Consider the following 19240-nt stretch of genomic DNA (forward strand, 5'->3'; position numbering starts at 1 on the left):
TGGTGACACCGGACCCGTATTTACGGGCACGGGTCCGTAAATACCGGTGGAATACGGGTCGAATTTGTGTGACAAAGGACCCGTATTTATGCCAGTATTTACGGGAGGAAAAAAATACGTTTGTGTGCCTAAGGCCCCATGCACACGTCAGTATTTTCATCTATCCAGAAATACTGTCAGTAAATACGGATCAGTAGGCATCCGTATTCCATCCGTATATACGGATCCTTCCAAACACCGGGAGGTTGCAAATCATATCATCAACATGTTGCCTAGCAATGCTTCAGTAAATACGGACAGTATACGGATTCACATCAGTAGCCGTCCGTATTTACGAAAGCTCCCTGTAAAGGATCTGCCAGACACAACTTCTGTGTCGACGCCCATAGTTAATCAGTCTGCACCTGCTTCTATGGCCTCATGCACACGACCGTATTTTTTCCCACCCGTAAATACTGGCGTAAATACGGGTCCGGTGTCACACGTATTCCACCCGTTTTGCACCAGTATTTACGAACCCGTTTTTGGCGGCAAAATAGCACTGCACTAATCGGCAGCCCCTTCTCTCTATCAGTGCAGGATAGAGAGAAGGGACAGCCCTTTCTGTAATAAAAGTTAAAGAAATTCATACTTACCCGGCCGTTGTCTTGGTGACGCGTCCCTCTCTTCACATCCAGCCCGACATCCCTGGATGACGCGGCAGTCCATGTGACCGCTGCAGCCTGTGATTGACCTGTGATTGGCTGCAGCGGTCACATGGCCTGAAACGTCATCCAGGACGTCGGGCCGGATGTCGAGAGAGACGCGTCACCAAGGCAACGGGCGGGAGACCGGACTGGAGGAAGCAGGAAGTTGTCGGTAAGTATGAACGTCTTTTATTTTTATTTTTTACAGGTTTATACTGATCGGTAGTCACTGTCCAGGGTGCTGAAAGAGTTACTGCCGATCAGTTAACTCTTTCAGCTCCCTGGACAGTGACTATTTACTGACGTCGCTTAGCAACGCTGCCGTAATGACGGGTGCACACATGTAGCCACCCGTCATTACGAGAGCTCCATAGACTTCTATGGACTGTCCGTGCCGTTATTACGGCCTGAAATAGGACATGTTCTATCTTTTTCAACGGCACGGGCACCTTCCCGTGAGAAAACGGGAAGGCACCCGTCGCCAATAGAAGTCTATGAGCCCGTTATTAGGGGTCGTAATTACGACCCGTAATAACGGGAGTTTTTACGGTCGTGTGCATGAGGCCTTAGTCTGTGAGACTGACTCCATCTTCCAGCTCCGTCTGGCCAGGCTGCGATAGGCTCTCCCACTCCTAAGTCTGCCATCCTGAGTGGTGGAAGATGGAGTTAGTCTCACAGACATAGAAGCAGGTGCAGACTGATTACCTATGGGCGTCGACACAGAAGTTGTGTCTGGCAGATCCTTTACACTCCCATAGACTTCTATGGGAGAGTCCTTGTTGTAATTTCTGACACGAATAGGACGGGTTATATAATTTTTTCAGCACGGACACCCATCAGTAAAAATATTGAAAGGTGTCCGTGGCCAATAGAAATGAATGGGTCCGTAATTACTGATGAAAAATACTGTCGTGTGCATAGGGCCTGAAACTGGACAACCCCTTTAAAGAGGCTCTGTCACCAGTTTAATACTTCCCTATCTCCTACCTAATCTAATAAGTGCTTTGATGTAGATAACTATGTTTTTTTTTTTGTTTTTTTTTTAAAACATTTATTAGTGACAAAGTTCTGATCATTTTTACATTTATGCAAATTTTTTGTAAAAGCCCAACTGGGCGTTTTCTTTAGTTTCACCAAGTGGGCGTTGTAAAGAAAAGTGTATGACGCTGACCAATCAGCGTCATACACTTCTCTTTATTAATGCCCAGCTTCATTCACAGCACAGCGTGATCTCGCATATTTGTGTGCATCCCTTTAGGCATAAAGAGGCTCTATCACCATATTAATACGCTGTGACGTCACTTACTCCCGCAGTTCCTTCACTAGAGCGACGGGAGAATGACCAGACATCGCCTCCAGCTGTGCCAGGACTGCTGCTGAGGCGGATAATGGTCCTGGCACGGCTGGAGCCGATGTCTGGTCATTCTCCCGTCGCTCCGGTGAAGTATCTGCGGGAGTAAGTGACGTCACAGCGTATTAATCTGGTGATAGAGCCTCTTTATGCTTAAAGGGATGCACACAAATATGGTCATGCTTTAGGCCTAATTCACACGAGCGTGTTCGGTCTGTGATATACGGTTCATATGTCGGCCACATTTCCCGGACCGAACACACTGCAGGGACATGTACATGATTACAGTACGGGACAGTTTTCCCGCAGCGAGGCAGTGACACCTGGCGTCATAGATAACTATGATGCTTGGAGCCCGGCTCCCTGCAGTGTGTTCGGTCTGGGAAATGCGGCCGACATACGGACCGTATATTACGGAACGAAACACGCTCGTGTGAATTAGGCCTTACTAAGACTTTTTTTTAATCAGATTTTTTATTATTGAACGTTTTGTATAGATACAGACATAAAATACACAAAGATATAGAGAACCACAAAACATATGTACCCCCACACCCTCCTGGAGAGACAGCCAGAGTGAGCATTACACTATACATTGCATATATTAAATTATCCTGACAGATAGGGTCCAATTAGGATACCTTTATGTTTAACCAAATAAAAATGTCCAAATACTATAGAAATATCGGATGCCAACTTTGGAGTTTATAGTATATACAGACTACAAGATAAACCATCAGTTTCTCATTAATTCTAAATAGTACATGGAAAAAGACACTAAGAGCTGAGTAATCCATTCGTTTATTTTTTTGCCGAGCTTAGTCAGCATTTGGTAGGAAGGGAGTATCAATCCATCTTCCCCATATAGATTAGAATTTAGATATACAGTTCCTTTTAAGGTATAGCCCTCGCTCCAATCTAAAGACCCATTCATTTTGGAGATAACTTCCAGTCCTGCGGGAGGACTAGGCTGCATCCAGTGGGCCACTATTACGTTCCAGGCCTGATATAGTATTTGTTGAATTTCCAAGACAGTAAAGCTATTAATATCTAGCTCACCTAACAGACCCAGCAAACACATTTCTGGTTCCCGCAGGATATCAATATAATATACCTGATTAATAATATCTAAAACTCCTCTCCAGAAGGGACCTATGTCCGCACACTCCCTCATTATATGTAGTGAGTGGGCATCCATCATGCCCAATTCGATGTAATTCTTTGCAATAGCGAAGACGTTTTGTAGACTTTGTGCACAATGTATAGCTGTGATAAGCGCTGAGCTTTACATAAGGATGTGTGACATAATGGTGTGAATGGTGCTTGACCTGTTATCTGTAGCTTTTTAAATGTATTCCATACTCTCACCATTGGTGTCATGGTAGAAAGACGGTGTCCCTCTCCTCCCATATAGCTCACTTCCAATGCAAAAAGGGGAGGAGAATGCTCGATAGGTGAGAGATCAGTCTTCCTGTCGTACCCAGTCCATCTTTCTGATGCCAACATTTGACCCGCTGAAGTTGTGCTGCCAAAAAATACAGCTGGGGCCTAGGGATAGCCAATCCTTCTCACATCTTGTCTTTTTCCAAAGTCTTATGTTTACGGTATTGTGGCAAATTGCTTTTTCCATAGTTGGGCCCAGAATATACCCTGGATCTTAAAGAAGAGTTCTGAACTATATAATGCAGCTGCGACCTCATGAACATTTTTATAAGGTTACTCCAGCCTATTAGAGATAAGGACAGCTTGCACCATGTGTTAACTTTAACTATAAATTTGTCTAGTAATGGGTCTAGGTTATCTGATTTATTATTTTTTTTCCTAGGTAATACTGCAATGCCCATATATATGATTCTCTGGACACTCTGAAGCTGGATAGACTCAAGTCAGAGGTGGGTGGGCATAGGGTCCAGATGGAGGAGAACCGACTTTCCCCAATTTATGGTCAATCCCTACTGTTTCCCAAGTTTTGTGATATATTCATGATGGGATCAAGCGAGCATTCTAAATCTCCAATAATAAAAAAGGAAGCATGTCATCAGCATAAAGACATTTCCAAGGGCTCAATGGCTATAGAAAATAGAAGAGTAGACAGAGGGCATGGAGGCCTTGTTCCCCACCTCAACACAAACTCATCAGATAGACCTTCATTTGCCCGTATTCTAGTTCCAGGTTGAGCGTATAACAGCTTTACCCATGATATAAATTGAAGTCCAAAGCCCATTCTTCTTAGAACAGCCCACAAATATACCCACTAAACGCTGTCAAATGCTTTGACATCGCCGAGTGAGAGGACCGGCCCGCAACTAGAGACTTCATTCTATGCTTGGAGATTAAGTTATAGCCCCCGTATATTAACAGACATGGATTTATTGTTCATAAAACCTGATTGGTCCTTGTAGACAACTCAGGAGGCTACCATGATCAAACTATTGGTCAAAGCTTTGGCCATAATTTTAACGTCTGTTGCCAATAACGATATGTCAGAAAGAATCGAGATATGAGGGGTCCTTACCCTCTTTAGGGGGATTACTATCATTGCCTCTCTCATAGAACATGGAAGGACTCATTCCCTCAGGGCCTATTGACATCCCATTAGCGAAGAGTAAGAAGCTCCTCTTGATTTCGTTTAAATAATTTCCCAGGCAGTCCATTAGACCCGGAAACCTTTTTATTTTGGAAAAGTAGCTATGGCATCCTCTATTTCATTCAGATTCCAGAGGTTTATCTAAAAGCCGTCTCCATTCTTCCATTAAAGTCGGAAGTGTTATGTCAGAGAAATAATAATTAATATCTGTGATTTATACTTCCACTTTAGAAGTATATATTTTACTAAAATAGGAATGAAGTGTAGTCAGAATTTCATCGTCCCTTGTGACTACCCGACCATTGTCTCACCGATTCCCCTTCTTAGAAATACTTTTGTTTTATAAAGGAACGTTTGTTATCTGCAGTATGTAAGAGATGATCTCTCTCCAATGAAACTGGACCTTTAGCCAATTTGCTTCTTTTCGAGACACATTGCTGCAAAGTTATGCTCTACTTTTGGTATTCTGGGCGCTGACTATTTTAATAAAGATCCCCGGATATATGCCTTTATGGCATCCCACACATTTAGAGCTGAAGTTGATCCAACATTACACTCAAAGAATTCCCTTACGGCTGTTACAGTGTCGTTTGCCACATCTACCAATTGCATCCAAAATGGATGCAGCCTCCATAACCGGCCATTAGCGCCACCCCCTCACCCACAAGTAATCGGATGTATAGCAGAGAGTGATCTGACACTGCATGTATATAGGATAATATCCATTGAGATCCAGTAGGAAGGTTTATCCTAGATAATGAACAGTGGGAACTGGAATAATATTTACTATGTCTTTTAACCTAATGCTTCTTACTTTATAAAAATTTTAATTTTTCCAAAAGAAAATGTAAGCAAGAAAATAATCGGTGACCAATAAGGTTGTATTTTACAGAAATGAAACATGAACAGCATATGACAGACACGCAAACCACAGTCTCAAAATACTGTCTTTAAATGTAATGTTCAGTTGTGAGCAAAGGGTCATGTGAATGAGGAACTGTCTGTTTCAGAACAAGGGAAATATTAGTCATTGGACTGGACTGGCTACAGAAGACATTAGCTGTGACAGGTGCCTTGTGTATATTTCTGTTCAATCAGGTGAGTGATTTTGCTAAGATAAATATAATGGCAGGTTCAGAATGGCAAAAACACTGGGGCAAATTTGTCATAAGCCAAGTCGTACATGAAGAGGGTCCGAAAAACACATTTATCTAATAGCTGCAATATTTTTGAATGGTATCTAAGACTTTTGTATTACATCTTCCAAAAAAAGTGCGCCATGGATTTGGCGGGTTGTGGTTTCTTAGCTGTGCAATATCTTTATCCGAAGCTGAAGAACTTTGTCCTAATGGGTCAATCATTGCTTTGTACTGCCAAAGCAGTGGAATTGTGAAATCGGCCCCAGGTTTAAAGAGGCTCTGTCACCAGATTTTGCAACCCCTATCTCCTATTGCAGCAGATAGGCGCTGCAATGTAGATAAGAGTAACATTTTTATTTTTAAAAAACGAGCATTTTTGGCCAAGTTACATAGTTACATAGTTACATAGTTACATAGTTAGTACGGCTGAAAAAAGACACATGTCCATCAAGTTCAACCAAGGGAAGGGAAAAGGGAAGGAAAAATTTCTACACATAGGAGCTAATATTTTTTTGTTCTAGGAAATTATCTAACCCTTTTTTAAAGCCATCTACTGTCCCTGCTGTGACCAGCTCCTGCGGTAGGCTATTCCATAAATTCACAGTTCTCACTGTAAAGAAGCCTTGTCGCCTCTGCAGCTTGAACCTTTTTTTCTCCAGACGGAGGGAGTGCCCCCTTGTTTTTTGAGGGGGTTTTACAAGGAACAGGATTTCACCATATTTTTTGTATGTGCCATTAATATATTTATATAAGTTAATCATGTCCCCCCTTAGTCTTCTTTTTTCAAGGCTAAATAGGTTTAATTCTTTCAATCTTTCCTCATAACTTAAATTCTCCATGCCCCTTATTAGCTTCGTTGCTCTTCTTTGTATTTTTTCCAACTCCAGGGCATCCTTTCTATGAACTGGAGCCCAGAACTGAACTGCATATTCTAGATGAGGCCTCACTAATGCTTTGTAAAGTGGCAATATTACATCTCTGTCCCGCGAGTCCATGCCTCTTTTAATACACGACAATATCTTGCTGGCCTTTGAAGCAGCTGATTGACACTGCATGCTGTTATTGAGTTTATGATTTACAAGTACACCCAGATCCTTCTCAACAAGTGAATCCGCCAGTGTAGCGCCCCCTAGGACATATGATGCATGCAGGTTGTTGGTACCAAGATGCATAACTTTACATTTATCTACATTAAACTTCATTTGCCAAGTGGACGCCCAAACACTTAGTTTGTTTAAATCTGCCTGTAATTCATGAACATCTTCCATAGTCTGAACTATATTACATAGCTTGGTGTCATCTGCAAAAATAGAAATAGTGCTATTAATCCCTTCCTCTATATCATTAATAAATAAGTTGAATAATAGTGGTCCCAGCACTGAACCCTGGGGTACACCACTTATAACCGGGGACCATTCAGAGAAGGAATCATTGACCACAACCCTCTGGATACGGTCCTTGAGCCAATTCTCAATCCAATTACAAACTATATTTTCTAAACCTATAGTCCTTAATTTACCCATTAGGCGTCTATGGGGGACAGTGTCAAATGCCTTTGCAAAGTCCAAAAACACTAAATCCACAGCGGCCCCTCTGTCTAGACTTCTGCTCACCTCTTCATAAAAACAGATTAGGTTAGTTTGACAACTTCTGTCCTTAGTAAAACCGTGCTGGCTGTCACTTATAATGCTATTTATTGTCACATAATCCTGTATATAGTCCCTCAATAGCCCCTCAAACATTTTCCCCACAATTGATGTTAAGCTTACTGGTCTATAATTACCCGGGGAAGACCTAGAGCCCTTTTTGAAAATAGGCACCACATTTGCCCTGCGCCAGTCCCTAGGCACTATACCAGTCACTAGAGATTCTCTGAATATTATGAAAAGGGGGACAGAAATAACTGAACTAAGCTCTTTAAGAATTCTAGGGTGTAACCCATCTGGTCCCGGAGCCTTGTGCACATTTATTTTATTTAATTTAGCTTGGACCATATCTACATTCATCCAATTCAGTATATCAACTGATATATTAACAGCACTGGCACCGACTACATCAGCTGCTCTTTCTTCAGTTGTATATACAGAGCTAAAGAACCCATTTAGTAACTCTGCCTTCTCTTGATCCCCTGTGATCAACTCCCCATTACCATTATCTAGGGGTCCTACATGTTCAGACCTTGGCTTTTTTGCATTTATATGCTTGAAGAATTTTTTAGGATTTGTTTTACTATCCTTGGCCACCTGCCTTTCATTTTGTATTTTTGCTAATTTTATTACATTTTTACAGATTTTATTAAGCTCTTTATATTTTACAAAGGCTACAGCTGTACCCTCAGATTTGTATTTTTTAAATGCCCTTTTTTTGTCATGTATTGCCCCTTTCACAGAAGGTGTAAGCCATGTGGGGTTTAATTTGAGTCGTTTATACTTATTACCTGTAGGAATAAATTTTGCACTATAATAACTCAAAGTAGATTTGAAAATCTCCCATTTATCATTTGTTCCATTATTTGACATTAGTTCTTCCCAGTCTATATCCTGAATTGCAGCCCTCATCCTGGGGAAATTGGCTTTCTTAAAATTAAATGTTTTTGCCCTCCCAGCCTGCGTTTGTTTTTTACAGTATAGGTAAAATGTAACTATATTATGATCACTGTTACCGAGGTTTTCACGAACATTGACATTCCCAACAAGATCTGCATTATTAGAAATGACCAGATCCAACAGAGCTTCACCTCTAGTCGGGTCTTCCACAAACTGGCCCATAAAATTTTCCTGCAACAGGTTGAGGAAATGTCTCCCCTTTGCAGTTGAAGCCGAACCATGACACCAATTAATATCCCGGAAATTAAAATCTCCCATTATCACTACAGTACCCGCCTGTGCAGCCCGCTCCATCTGTTTATATATCTGACCTTCCATCTCCTCAGTTATATTGGGGGGTCTATAGATTACACCAAAAGTAATTTTTTCAGTGTTTACCTCCCTTTCTAGTTCCACCCACAAGGTTTCAACCTCCTCACAGTCTTCACCCACTATTGTCTCTTTCACACTCGCCTTCATATCACTTCTCACATACAGACATACACCACCACCTTTCCTATTTGTCCTGTCTTTACGAAAAAGTGTAAAACCCTGTAGATTTACAGCCCAGTCATGTGAAGAGTCCAGCCATGTTTCAGCAACACCAACTATATCTATATTTTCTTCCAGTATCAAGGCCTCCAGCTCCCCCATTTTGCTTGCTAGACTTCTGGCATTTGTGAACATACACTTTAACTTGCCTGTCAGTTGTTCACTTTTATTATCAGAAATGTGATTTGACATTAATCGGTCCTTTTTATTTACACTGATGTTTTGTAAAGAAAGGATCTCCTTATCTTGTTGTCTAGTCCTCTCCCCACATTCTGTTTCTCCCCCCACCAATATAGTCTGACCCCTCTCTAACCTGGCTACCCCTTTTTTTTCTACATTGACCTCCCTCCTCAGCCCTAGTTTAAATACTCCGCCACCCCAGCTAGAATTCTCTCCCCCAGCACAGCGGACCCCCTTCCATTTAGGTGCAAATCATCTGCAGAATACAGTTTGTACCCCAATGAAAAGTCAGCCCAGTGCTCTAGGAACCCAAATCCTTCTCCTCTACACCAAGACTTCAGCCATGCATTTAACTCCCTAAGCTCCCGCTGTCTTTCCTGTGATGCGCATGGCACAGGCAGTATTCCTGAGAATACAACCTTGGAGGTCCTTCCCTTCAGCTTGTAGCCTAGTTCTTTAAAATTATTCTTAAGGCTCCTCCACCTACCATTTATTCTGTCGTTGGTACCGACATGGACCACGACAGCTGGATCATCACCAGCCCCTCCCAGCAATTTGTCCACCCGTTCCACCACATGCCGAACCCTGGCACCAGGGAGACAGCAAACCATTCGGTTGAGGCGGTCTTGGCGACAAATTATTCTATCCGTCTTCCTGATTATAGAATCCCCTACAACTATCAATTGTCTTGGCTTGCCTGCATTACCATCCCGCCGACTACTAGCTGGGCTGTTCTCCCGGCTGTTAGGGAGATCAGTATCCACTAGGGCTGCCTTTTCTGAGACTGACACCCTTGCATCATCACCCAACCTGGCAATTTTGCTTGGAATGCCAGAAACCGGATCGGCCTTCCTTGTCTTTGACCCCTTTCTACTGCCCCTAACTACATTAACCCAGCTACTTACCTGATCCTGCTCACCCATGTCTTCACCCTCCAGTTCTAACCCACTAACTGCATGCTCTGTGAGCAGCAAGCTCCGCTCAAAATTGTCTATCCTCCTCAGTGTTGCATTCTGCTCCTCCAGATCTCTAATACGAGCTTCCAGGTGAACAACATGCTCACATCTGCCACAGAGATATTCACCCTGGAACTCCGGCTCCAGTCGTGTATACATATGACAAACTGTGCACTGAAGAAAACCTCCAATCTTGCTATCCATTATCCAAGTTACACCAAAACAGCGAACAATTGTCAAAGAAAAAGAAGAGTACTTACTGGGGCTTCAACTCCTCTTTTCAACTCCGGTTTTAGAACTCCACAAGCCACTTAAACCACCAAGCTCAGAAAGAGCAAGCTCAAAATGAGGTCTGCTGACTAATTTATACCACCTGTGTCCAGTTAACCCCTTCCCCCTCGTCAGCTGTTCAGCTGGAACGAATCTGCAAGGGAAAAAAAAAAAAAAAAAAAAAAATTTACAAATTTTTTTTTTTAAATTGTGTGAGTTTTTGCTATCTTCTATTTGCTAGCAATCAAAACAGATTCACAAACACAGAAATACAGCAACACAATACAGAAGTACAGCAACACAATCCGGTTTTAGAACTCCACTTAGTTCACAAGCCACTTAAACCACCAAGCTCAGAAAGAGCAAGCTCAAAATGAGGTCTGCTGACTAATTTATACCACCTGTGTCCAGTTAACCCCTTCCCCCTCGTCAGCTGTTCAGCTGGAACGAATCTGCAAGGGAAAAAAAAAAAAAAAAAAAAAAATTTACAAATTTTTTTTTTTAAATTGTGTGAGTTTTTGCTATCTTCTATTTGCTAGCAATCAAAACAGATTCACAAACACAGAAATACAGCAACACAATACAGAAGTACAGCAACACAATCCGGTTTTAGAACTCCACTTAGTTCACAAGCCACTTAAACCACCAAGCTCAGAAAGAGCAAGCTCAAAATGAGGTCTGCTGACTAATTTATACCACCTGTGTCCAGTTAACCCCTTCCCCCTCGTCAGCTGTTCAGCTGGAACGAATCTGCAAGGGAAAAAAAAAAAATTTTACAAATTTTTTTTTTTAAATTGTGTGAGTTTTTGCTATCTTCTATTTGCTAGCAATCAAAACAGATTCACAAACACAGAAATACAGCAACACAATACAGAAGTACAGCAACACAATCCGGTTTTAGAACTCCACTTAGTTCACAAGCCACTTAAACCACCAAGCTCAGAAAGAGCAAGTTATGACCATTTTTGTATTTATGCAAATGAGGCTTGCAAAAGTCCAAGTCACTTCCTGCCCCAGGTCCTGCATCGTGTCGGACGAGCGAGGACACATCGGCACCAGAGGCTACAGTTGATTCTGCAGCAGCATCGGCGTTTGCAGGTAAGTCGATGTAGCTACTTACCTGCAAACGCTGATGCTGCTGCAGAATCAACTGTAGCCTCTGGTGCCGATGTGTCCTCGCTCGTCCGACACGATGCAGGACCTGGGGCAGGAAGTGAGTGACGTCACAGCGTGATCTCTCGAGAACACGCTGTGTCTGCACTGCCAGAAGCTGGGCGTTCTGAAGAGAAGTGGATGATACTTCTCGTCAGAACGCCCAGCTAGTAAAAGTAGTAAAAATGCCCCGATGTACGCACATAATACACGCCCAGTTGGACTTTTACTTTAAACACGCCCACTTGGACTTTTGCAAGCCTCATTTGCATAAATACAAAAATGGTCATAACTTGGCCAAAAATGCTCGTTTTTTTAAAATAAAAACGTTACTGTAATCTGCATTACAGCGCCGATCTGCTGCAATAGCAGATAGGGGTTGCAAAATCTGGTGACAGAGCCTCTTTAAAGAGGTTCTCTAAATTTTATTTTTGGAAAAATTGAATTAATAATGCAAACTAAGATAGGGTATAGTTGGCATGACTGCTTTCCCAGTTCTCTGCTGTACAGGTACAGTGTACCTTTGAGACAGACTGGGCATAGACTTGACACTTAATTAAACCGAGGGGCTTCCACAGATGGGCATATTGCACTCATATTTAACTGTTCGTAACAACCGGAACCCCCGCTGGTTCTTCCCAACTTTACTTAGATCATTATAGTTCTGTTTGATCTAAGCTTGATCTAGTGGATCTTGTCCAGTAGACAATTACAGGCTTTTAAGATTGACAACCCTAGAAACTAGTCCATCTTATCTTACTCAGGTCTTCAATCCAAGGATAAATTGGCACTGAATGGGAGGTTTGGCAGCATTCATTCCATACTTTTCTTTCTACTGCTTTATTAATCAAATTTTTGAGAATCTCTCATAATGGTGTAATACTGGTAATACTGTGTAACAGCTACAGTACTAGATATGCAAAAGGTTTGAGGGAAAGTTGTTATAGGTTGAGTGTTGAATACGGGCAGATTTCTGTTCTCCACGACCTTCTAGTAAACCATTGGCAAGCTTCATTGATTTCGTAAGCTGTATAACAATGGTTGCATTGTCCTCTTCTCCTTTTATAATACTACTGTATTTTTTGTGCTCAATGGGGACAAGTTCAATTTTTTTTTTTTTTAAAGCAGTTCGAATTTGAATAATACTGCTATTAAACCCTACCTCCAGTTATCCACTTAAAAACCTCTGGGGATATGCACCTCAGTATGAAAATTCAAGCTTTTAATCTAGAATAAAAAAATGGGGCGGAGTAGGAGGAGACTTGAATTATTGAAGTCCTTTAGTTCCTTCCTGCTGTTCTGTTTGTGTTGAAATAAGTCTGAAATTCCTGCCTTGGGCAAAGTGTCTATAGGTAATTTTGGCCCTGCTTGGGCACCCAGAAAGCTTACCCTGCCCCTGTGTGTTAGTTTAGACCATGCAAAGTCCTTCCTTAGACATTTATGGCATATCCGCATGTCTGATAGATGCAGGTCCCACCTCTGAGACCCGCACCTATCACCAGAATGGGGGTCACATGACCCCCTGTCCCGCCTGCTGAGGCAGTCGATGGCGGCTGTATCCAGGCTTGAAGAATCACTAAAAAGGTGGCTATAAATTATAAAAACAGTCGAGCTCGAAATGCCATAAATGTTTAAGATTGAATTAATAAATAATGTCTAAACATAATGTGTTCCTATTAAACAGATAGCAAATTGTGATTTTTACATTTTTTTGCCCAAACAGTCAAGAAATTATTTTAATTCCTTGATTTGAGTAATACTACACCTTATGAAATATTATACAAGGTTGAGTAGACAAAGAGTTCTGGCTAGGGCTCCTTGCAGTGCTGTGTTGAGATGAATCCAGCTATGAACATCCACATAGAGCTGCTAGGTTAGGAGCTGTGTAAATCACACCCACCCTATGAATTAATGGATAACTAAGGTTGGGCTCGGACACCATTAGTTCATGGGATTAATTTACTGTCATTTCCTTATAGTTGTCTATGTTAAGACATATCTCCTCACCCAGCCTCTCGTAGCTCAACTTTTGAACCTGGGATGTACGTGCTTCACCAATAGATGGCTTTCTTCTGTTGAGTCAGCGTCCAAAGGCACACGTCTAGGATTACCCTTAATTTATGCCTCTTTCTTTAGGACTTCCATGAGGCGGTTTAAGATGTCGAAGCTCAAAGCTGTTCTTATTTTGTTTTGCTGTATTCAGGTAAGATATGGTCTTTTTTCTTATTGTACTTCAAACTGTTGTATATTTGTTATATTTAAGTCGTGTTGTGAATGGCGGGTACTTTTATTCCTTAACTCTTTTAGTGCAGATTAGACTTTCACCCATCAATGTCTTTTATGATTCAAGGGTGGATCTGACCATTTTACTGGTTGAAATGGCTTCCTCAGATCCATTATTGAAATGTTTTTCAAATTTTATGGCCACATTCCCGTTGAGACTTATTCCTCTGTGTTCTGTGTACTTGGGATATATGTGCTCAAAGGTGTAACTTGAAGCTCCTGGGCCCACCTACCATATTCCATTATTAATACTGGTGTCTTACAATGTGGCAAAAGGGCATTTAGACCCCTTACGGTACTAGGGCCTGGATGAGACTGCTACTTCTACTAGTAGCTCAATGGAGACAATGCTACGGCTAAGGGACGTTCTATCTTTTTTCTGTGCAGTCGATATTTTACAAAACATGGTGTATTTAATTGCTTTTAAAATATCAGATCTTTTTAGTTTAACTTTTCCTATATATGTATAATGTACGACTAGAGCACCATGTAAATGAACTTTGAGCCAAAGTAGAGCGTAAGCCACATTAATTGTCACTGTAGCTTTTTACTGACTAAGGTGTGGTTGATAGGTGAGTCACGTCTTCATTTGCCCATACAAATTAGACAGAACTCAGCCGAACCTGCCGATTTCAGCAGGATCGGTCGACTATTTAATGTGTATAGGGGCCACTCGACATTCCAACAATGACAGATTTTAGCAGGATCATTACACTATTTGATGTGTATAGGGGCCACTCGACATTCCAACAATGACAGATTTCAGGGGAAAGAAGGATCGGGCATGTCGGATTTTAAGAGGTGCCTGGATGAGAGTTGTTTAATGTGAATGACTACCTAAACCTCTTATGTAGCCTGAAGGTCATTTTTTTATTACAGAAGACTCAATTATTTTCATTCAATTGTCTACTTTAACAGTTACTACACACATTAGTTACAAATTGGCCAATATGGATTTTTTTTTACTATTTTAGGTGATTATCCGGCATTAATTGGTCATGTTCTTTTGCAGGAAACTACAACTACAGATAATCTGTTCAAATTTAGATTTTTATCCAGTTGGATTTTTTTCCATTGTTAATCAGCCATTACTAAGCGATTAGCTGATTAATGAGAAATCATTCAGTATACAAATAGAAGTTTTTTTCTTTTTAATTCCCCACAACATCTACTGACATGTATGTCTAATGCTAATGATGAAATCGCCCTTTAGTACAGATGGATGCTTCATTTTTTTGAACATAAAAAAATGTGTATGGTGAACATTAGGTGCACAAAAAGACCAATACAAAGAGGGCTATACTTAGTTCGCCTAACTACCTGGCCTGTATGTAAATATATATGTACACTACCGTTCAAAAATTTGGGGTCACCCAGACAATTTTGTGTTTTCCATGAAAACTCACACTTATATTTATCAAATGAGTTGCAAAATGACTAGAAAATATAGTCAAGACATGGACAAGGTTAGAAATAATGATTTTTATTTGAAATAATAATTTTCTCCTTCAAACTTTGCTTTCGGCAAAAAATGGTCCATTTGCAGCAATTACAGCATTGCAGACCTTTGGCATTCTAGCTGTTAATTTGCTGAGGTAATCGGGAGAAATGTCACCCCATGCTTCCAGAAGCCCCTCCCACAAGTTGGATTGGCTTGATGGGCACTTCTTGCGTACCATATGGTCAAGCTGCTCCCACAACAGCTCTATGGGGTTGAGATCTGGTGACTGCGCTGGCCACTCCATTACAGATCGAATACCAGCTGCCTGCTTCTTCCCTAAATAGTTCTTGCATAATTTGGAGGTGTGCTTTGGGTCATTGTCCTGTTGTAGGTTGAAATTGGCTCCAATCAAGCGCTGTCCACAGGGTATGGCATGGCGTTGCAAAATGGAGTGATAGCCTTCCTTATTCAAAATCCCTTTTACCTTGTACAAATCTCCGACTTTACCAGCACCAAAGCAACCCCAGACCATCACATTACCTCCACCATGCTTGACAGATGGTGTCATGCACTCTTCCAGCATCTTTTCAGTTGTTCTTCATTTCACAAATGTTCTTCTGTGTGATCCAAACACCTCAAACTTCGATTCGTCTGTCCATAACACTTTTTTCCAATCTTCCTCTATCCAATGTCTGTGTGCTTTTGCCCATATTAATCTTTTCCTTTTATTAGCCAGTCTCAGATATGGCTTTTTCTTTGCCATTCTGCCCTGAAGGCCAGCGCCTCTTCACTGTAGACATTGACACTGGCGTTTTGCGGGTACTATTTAATGAAGCTGCCAGTTGAGGACCTGTGAAGCATCTATTTCTCAAACTAGAGACTCTAATGTACTTGTCTTGTTGGTCAGTTGTGCGGCGGGGCCTCCCACTTCTCTTTCTACTCTGGTTAGAGCCTGTGTGTGCTGTCCTCTGAAGGGAGTAGTACACACCGTTGTAGGAAATCTTCAGTTTCTTGGCAATTTCTCGCATGGAATAGCCTTCATTTCTAAGAACAAGAATAGACTGTCGAGTTTCACATGCAAGCTCTCTTTTTATAGCCATTTGGAGAGTTTAATCGAACCCACAAATGTAATGCTCCAGATTCTCAACTAGCTCAAAGGAAGGTCAGTTTTATAGCTCCTCTAAACAGCAAAACTGTTTACAGCAGTGCTAACATAATTGCACAAGGGTTTTCAAGTGTTTTCTAATCATCCATTAGCCTTCTAACACAGTTAACAAACACAATGTACCATTAGAACACTGGAGTGATGGTTGCTGGAAATGGGCCTCTATACACATATGTAGATATTGCATTAAAAACCAGACGTTTGCAGCTAGAATAGTCATTTACCACATTAACAATGTATAGAGTGTATTTCTGATTAATTTAATGTTATCTTCATTGAAAAAAACTGTGCTTTTCTTACAAAAATAAGGAAATTTCTAAGTGCCCCTAAACTTTTGAACTGTAGTATATATAAAAATATATATGTATATATATATATCTATCTATATATATATATATATATATATATATATATATATATATATATATATATATATATATATATATAATATATATACATACACTCAGTATTCTTGTTGTTGAAACTAGAATATTGATTTACAACTGTAAAAACCTTGGCCATTTATCTGTAAAAATTCACGGTGAGTAATAGGTAAACAGAGCATTAAAACTTTTACAGCCTGACACTACTATGAGACAGCGGAGAAAGATGTGTTGCCTTGATACGACTCCTAGACTTTGAACCTTGCAAATCTATGGCTTTGTCAAGTGTTTTTAAAGAGGAGGGTGCAATAAATTGGTCAAAGCCATTGCTAAGCTGCTACGAATCTGGCAGAGCAATAAAAACATTTCATATCATGGATAATAAACCCAAATGGCGGTCACATTGGAAGTGTAACAAACGATAGAAAAATGTTTGCACAACAATAATTCTCTGTTATGTTACCATGGTGAAAAAGTTTTCTGTATGTTGGAAATGGCTCAAAGCCGGGGGGCGGGCACAGACAGCACGGGGGGCCACTATGTAGGAACAGTATATTGGCCCTTGGTCTCCAATAACTAATCATAGCGCACCCAATTTATTTCTCTTTAAGGTTCAGGTTAGGTTTGGCGCTAATTTTGATGCAAAACCGCATTGGAATCAGCGCCAAAAAACAGCCCAAATTGCCCCCCATTGATTTCACTGGAGAGGGCTCTTTCTGTGAGCGTTTCCGCCTCTGGCCTCCCATTAAAATCAATGGGAGGCAGAAAAACCTCTGGCGCTCGTTGGGAGCATTTTTCGAAGGTTTTTGCATTTTTTTTACACACAATAAAAATTGCGTCAAAACACGTGAAAAAAAAAATTCAAACAGCGCTCGCAATTCAAAATCTGCCTCAAAATTCCATCAGGAATTTTGAGGCAGAGGTTTTCGCTGTGTGAACAGGGCCTAACAATCCACCAGTAATTGTGAGCTAAGAAATGTATTAGCCCAGTCCCCTACAAGCAATGTAATAGGGCAGCGCTTTTAAGGCAGAAGCGTGCCTCCTTGGGCCACTATGCAGCTACACAGGTTGCACATATGGTGTATCCGCACCTGCCTTAAACATAATTGTACCCGTGGTGAAAAAAGACTTGGACAAATAACCCAATCTATATATTGAATTTCTTATGTACTGCAATCTATAGATATTGGGTTGTTGTATTATCAGAGTCATTTTTATAGCACTTTATTCTTGCATTGCCGCTTAAATATTGATATTGATGACCAGGGGCGGATTAAGGGTACTATGGGCCCCGGGCACTTTTTCAAGTCTGGGCCCCCGCCCCCCGAACTCTGAAAACAGAACTTTGAAGATGCTGTACCAAATATATTTGCAGATTTCTGTTTAGGCGGCCACAGATCTGGCACAGTTTTGAATTAGCTGTAAAAGCAGTATGAGCCATACAGAAGAGAAAAAGCAGAATATATAGGGACACTAAAGTGGTCAGGAGCTTTATAACTTTTTTATTTTTGTGTCAATGGAGTGGTGTGTGAAGGATTATTTTTTTGCGTGAGGAGTTGTAGTTTTTATTGGTACAATTTAAAGTACCATATAATGGGTGAATTGGAAAAAACTGAGATTCCTCCATGGTTTTTTGAGTTTAGTTTTTTCTGTATATATTTACCTTCTCAGACCCAGAACCAAGCTCAGTACATAAATACATCCCCAGAACCAAGCTCAGTACATATATACCACACCAGAACCAAGCTCAGTACATATATACCACACCAGAACCAAGCTCAGTACATAGATACCACACCAGAACCAAGCTCAGTACATATATACAGCCCCAGAGCCAAGCTCAGTACAAATATAGACACAGAACCAAGCTCAGTACATATATGCAGCAACAGAACCGAGCTCAGTACATATATACAGCATCAGAACAAATACAGTTCAGTACAGAGATCATTTTCAAATTAAGTTTAACCCCTGCTGTATCAATTTGTACGACAAAACAACAGCTCCCAGTATAGCCTGAACAATGGTTAGGTTATGCTGGGAGTTGCTATTTAACAAAAAATAATGCTACCATCTGTCATCTCGCTGCAGATCATACAGTGACTACAGTACTGATCAGTCACAGGGAGAATAAACATTTACATTGAGTTACTCACAGGTGATGTCTCAGATTCTATTTAGTTCTTTTTCTCTTTTTTTCTCCATCCGGTCCAGACTTCTTCCGGGCACGGCCCATTTCTGCAGTTTGCAGCTCTGATTTCTTCAGCTCCTCATTTTTCCAACATTTCCGCATCTATAAATGAAGATTACATTTCTCATGATGCCACACTCTATGCTACTAAATATAATAGTATCATAAACTGTGCCCCTGAATATAATAATACTATACACTGTGCCCCTGAATATAATAGTACTATACACTGTGCTGAATATAATAGTACTATACACTGTGCTGAATATAATAGTACTATACACTGTGCCTCTGAATATAATAGTATTATACACTGTGC

At 40.9% G+C, this 19240-nt stretch overlaps 1 protein-coding gene across 5 annotated transcripts in view; it reads left to right on the forward strand.

The window, feature by feature from the left end:
* CDH17 (cadherin 17) overlaps positions 1 to 19240 on the forward strand; it is a 70124-nt gene that overhangs the window by 6910 nt on the left and 43974 nt on the right. For 3 of the 5 annotated variants that reach the window (XM_075828008.1, XM_075828009.1, XM_075828005.1), the window contains exons 2-4: positions 3863 to 3929; positions 5635 to 5722; positions 13595 to 13661. In XM_075828008.1, the coding sequence (XP_075684123.1) occupies positions 13602 to 13661 (60 nt within the window). In that variant the 5' untranslated portion in view covers positions 3863 to 3929; positions 5635 to 5722; positions 13595 to 13601. Of the gene's footprint in view, positions 1 to 3862; positions 3930 to 5516; positions 5723 to 13453; positions 13662 to 19240 lie in introns of those variants that run through there. The other 2 variants (XM_075828006.1, XM_075828010.1) reach the window with 2 other exon arrangements.

This window comes from Rhinoderma darwinii, chromosome 5, assembly GCF_050947455.1.
Source record: "Rhinoderma darwinii isolate aRhiDar2 chromosome 5, aRhiDar2.hap1, whole genome shotgun sequence".
NCBI classification, from domain to species: domain Eukaryota; kingdom Metazoa; phylum Chordata; class Amphibia; order Anura; family Rhinodermatidae; genus Rhinoderma; species Rhinoderma darwinii.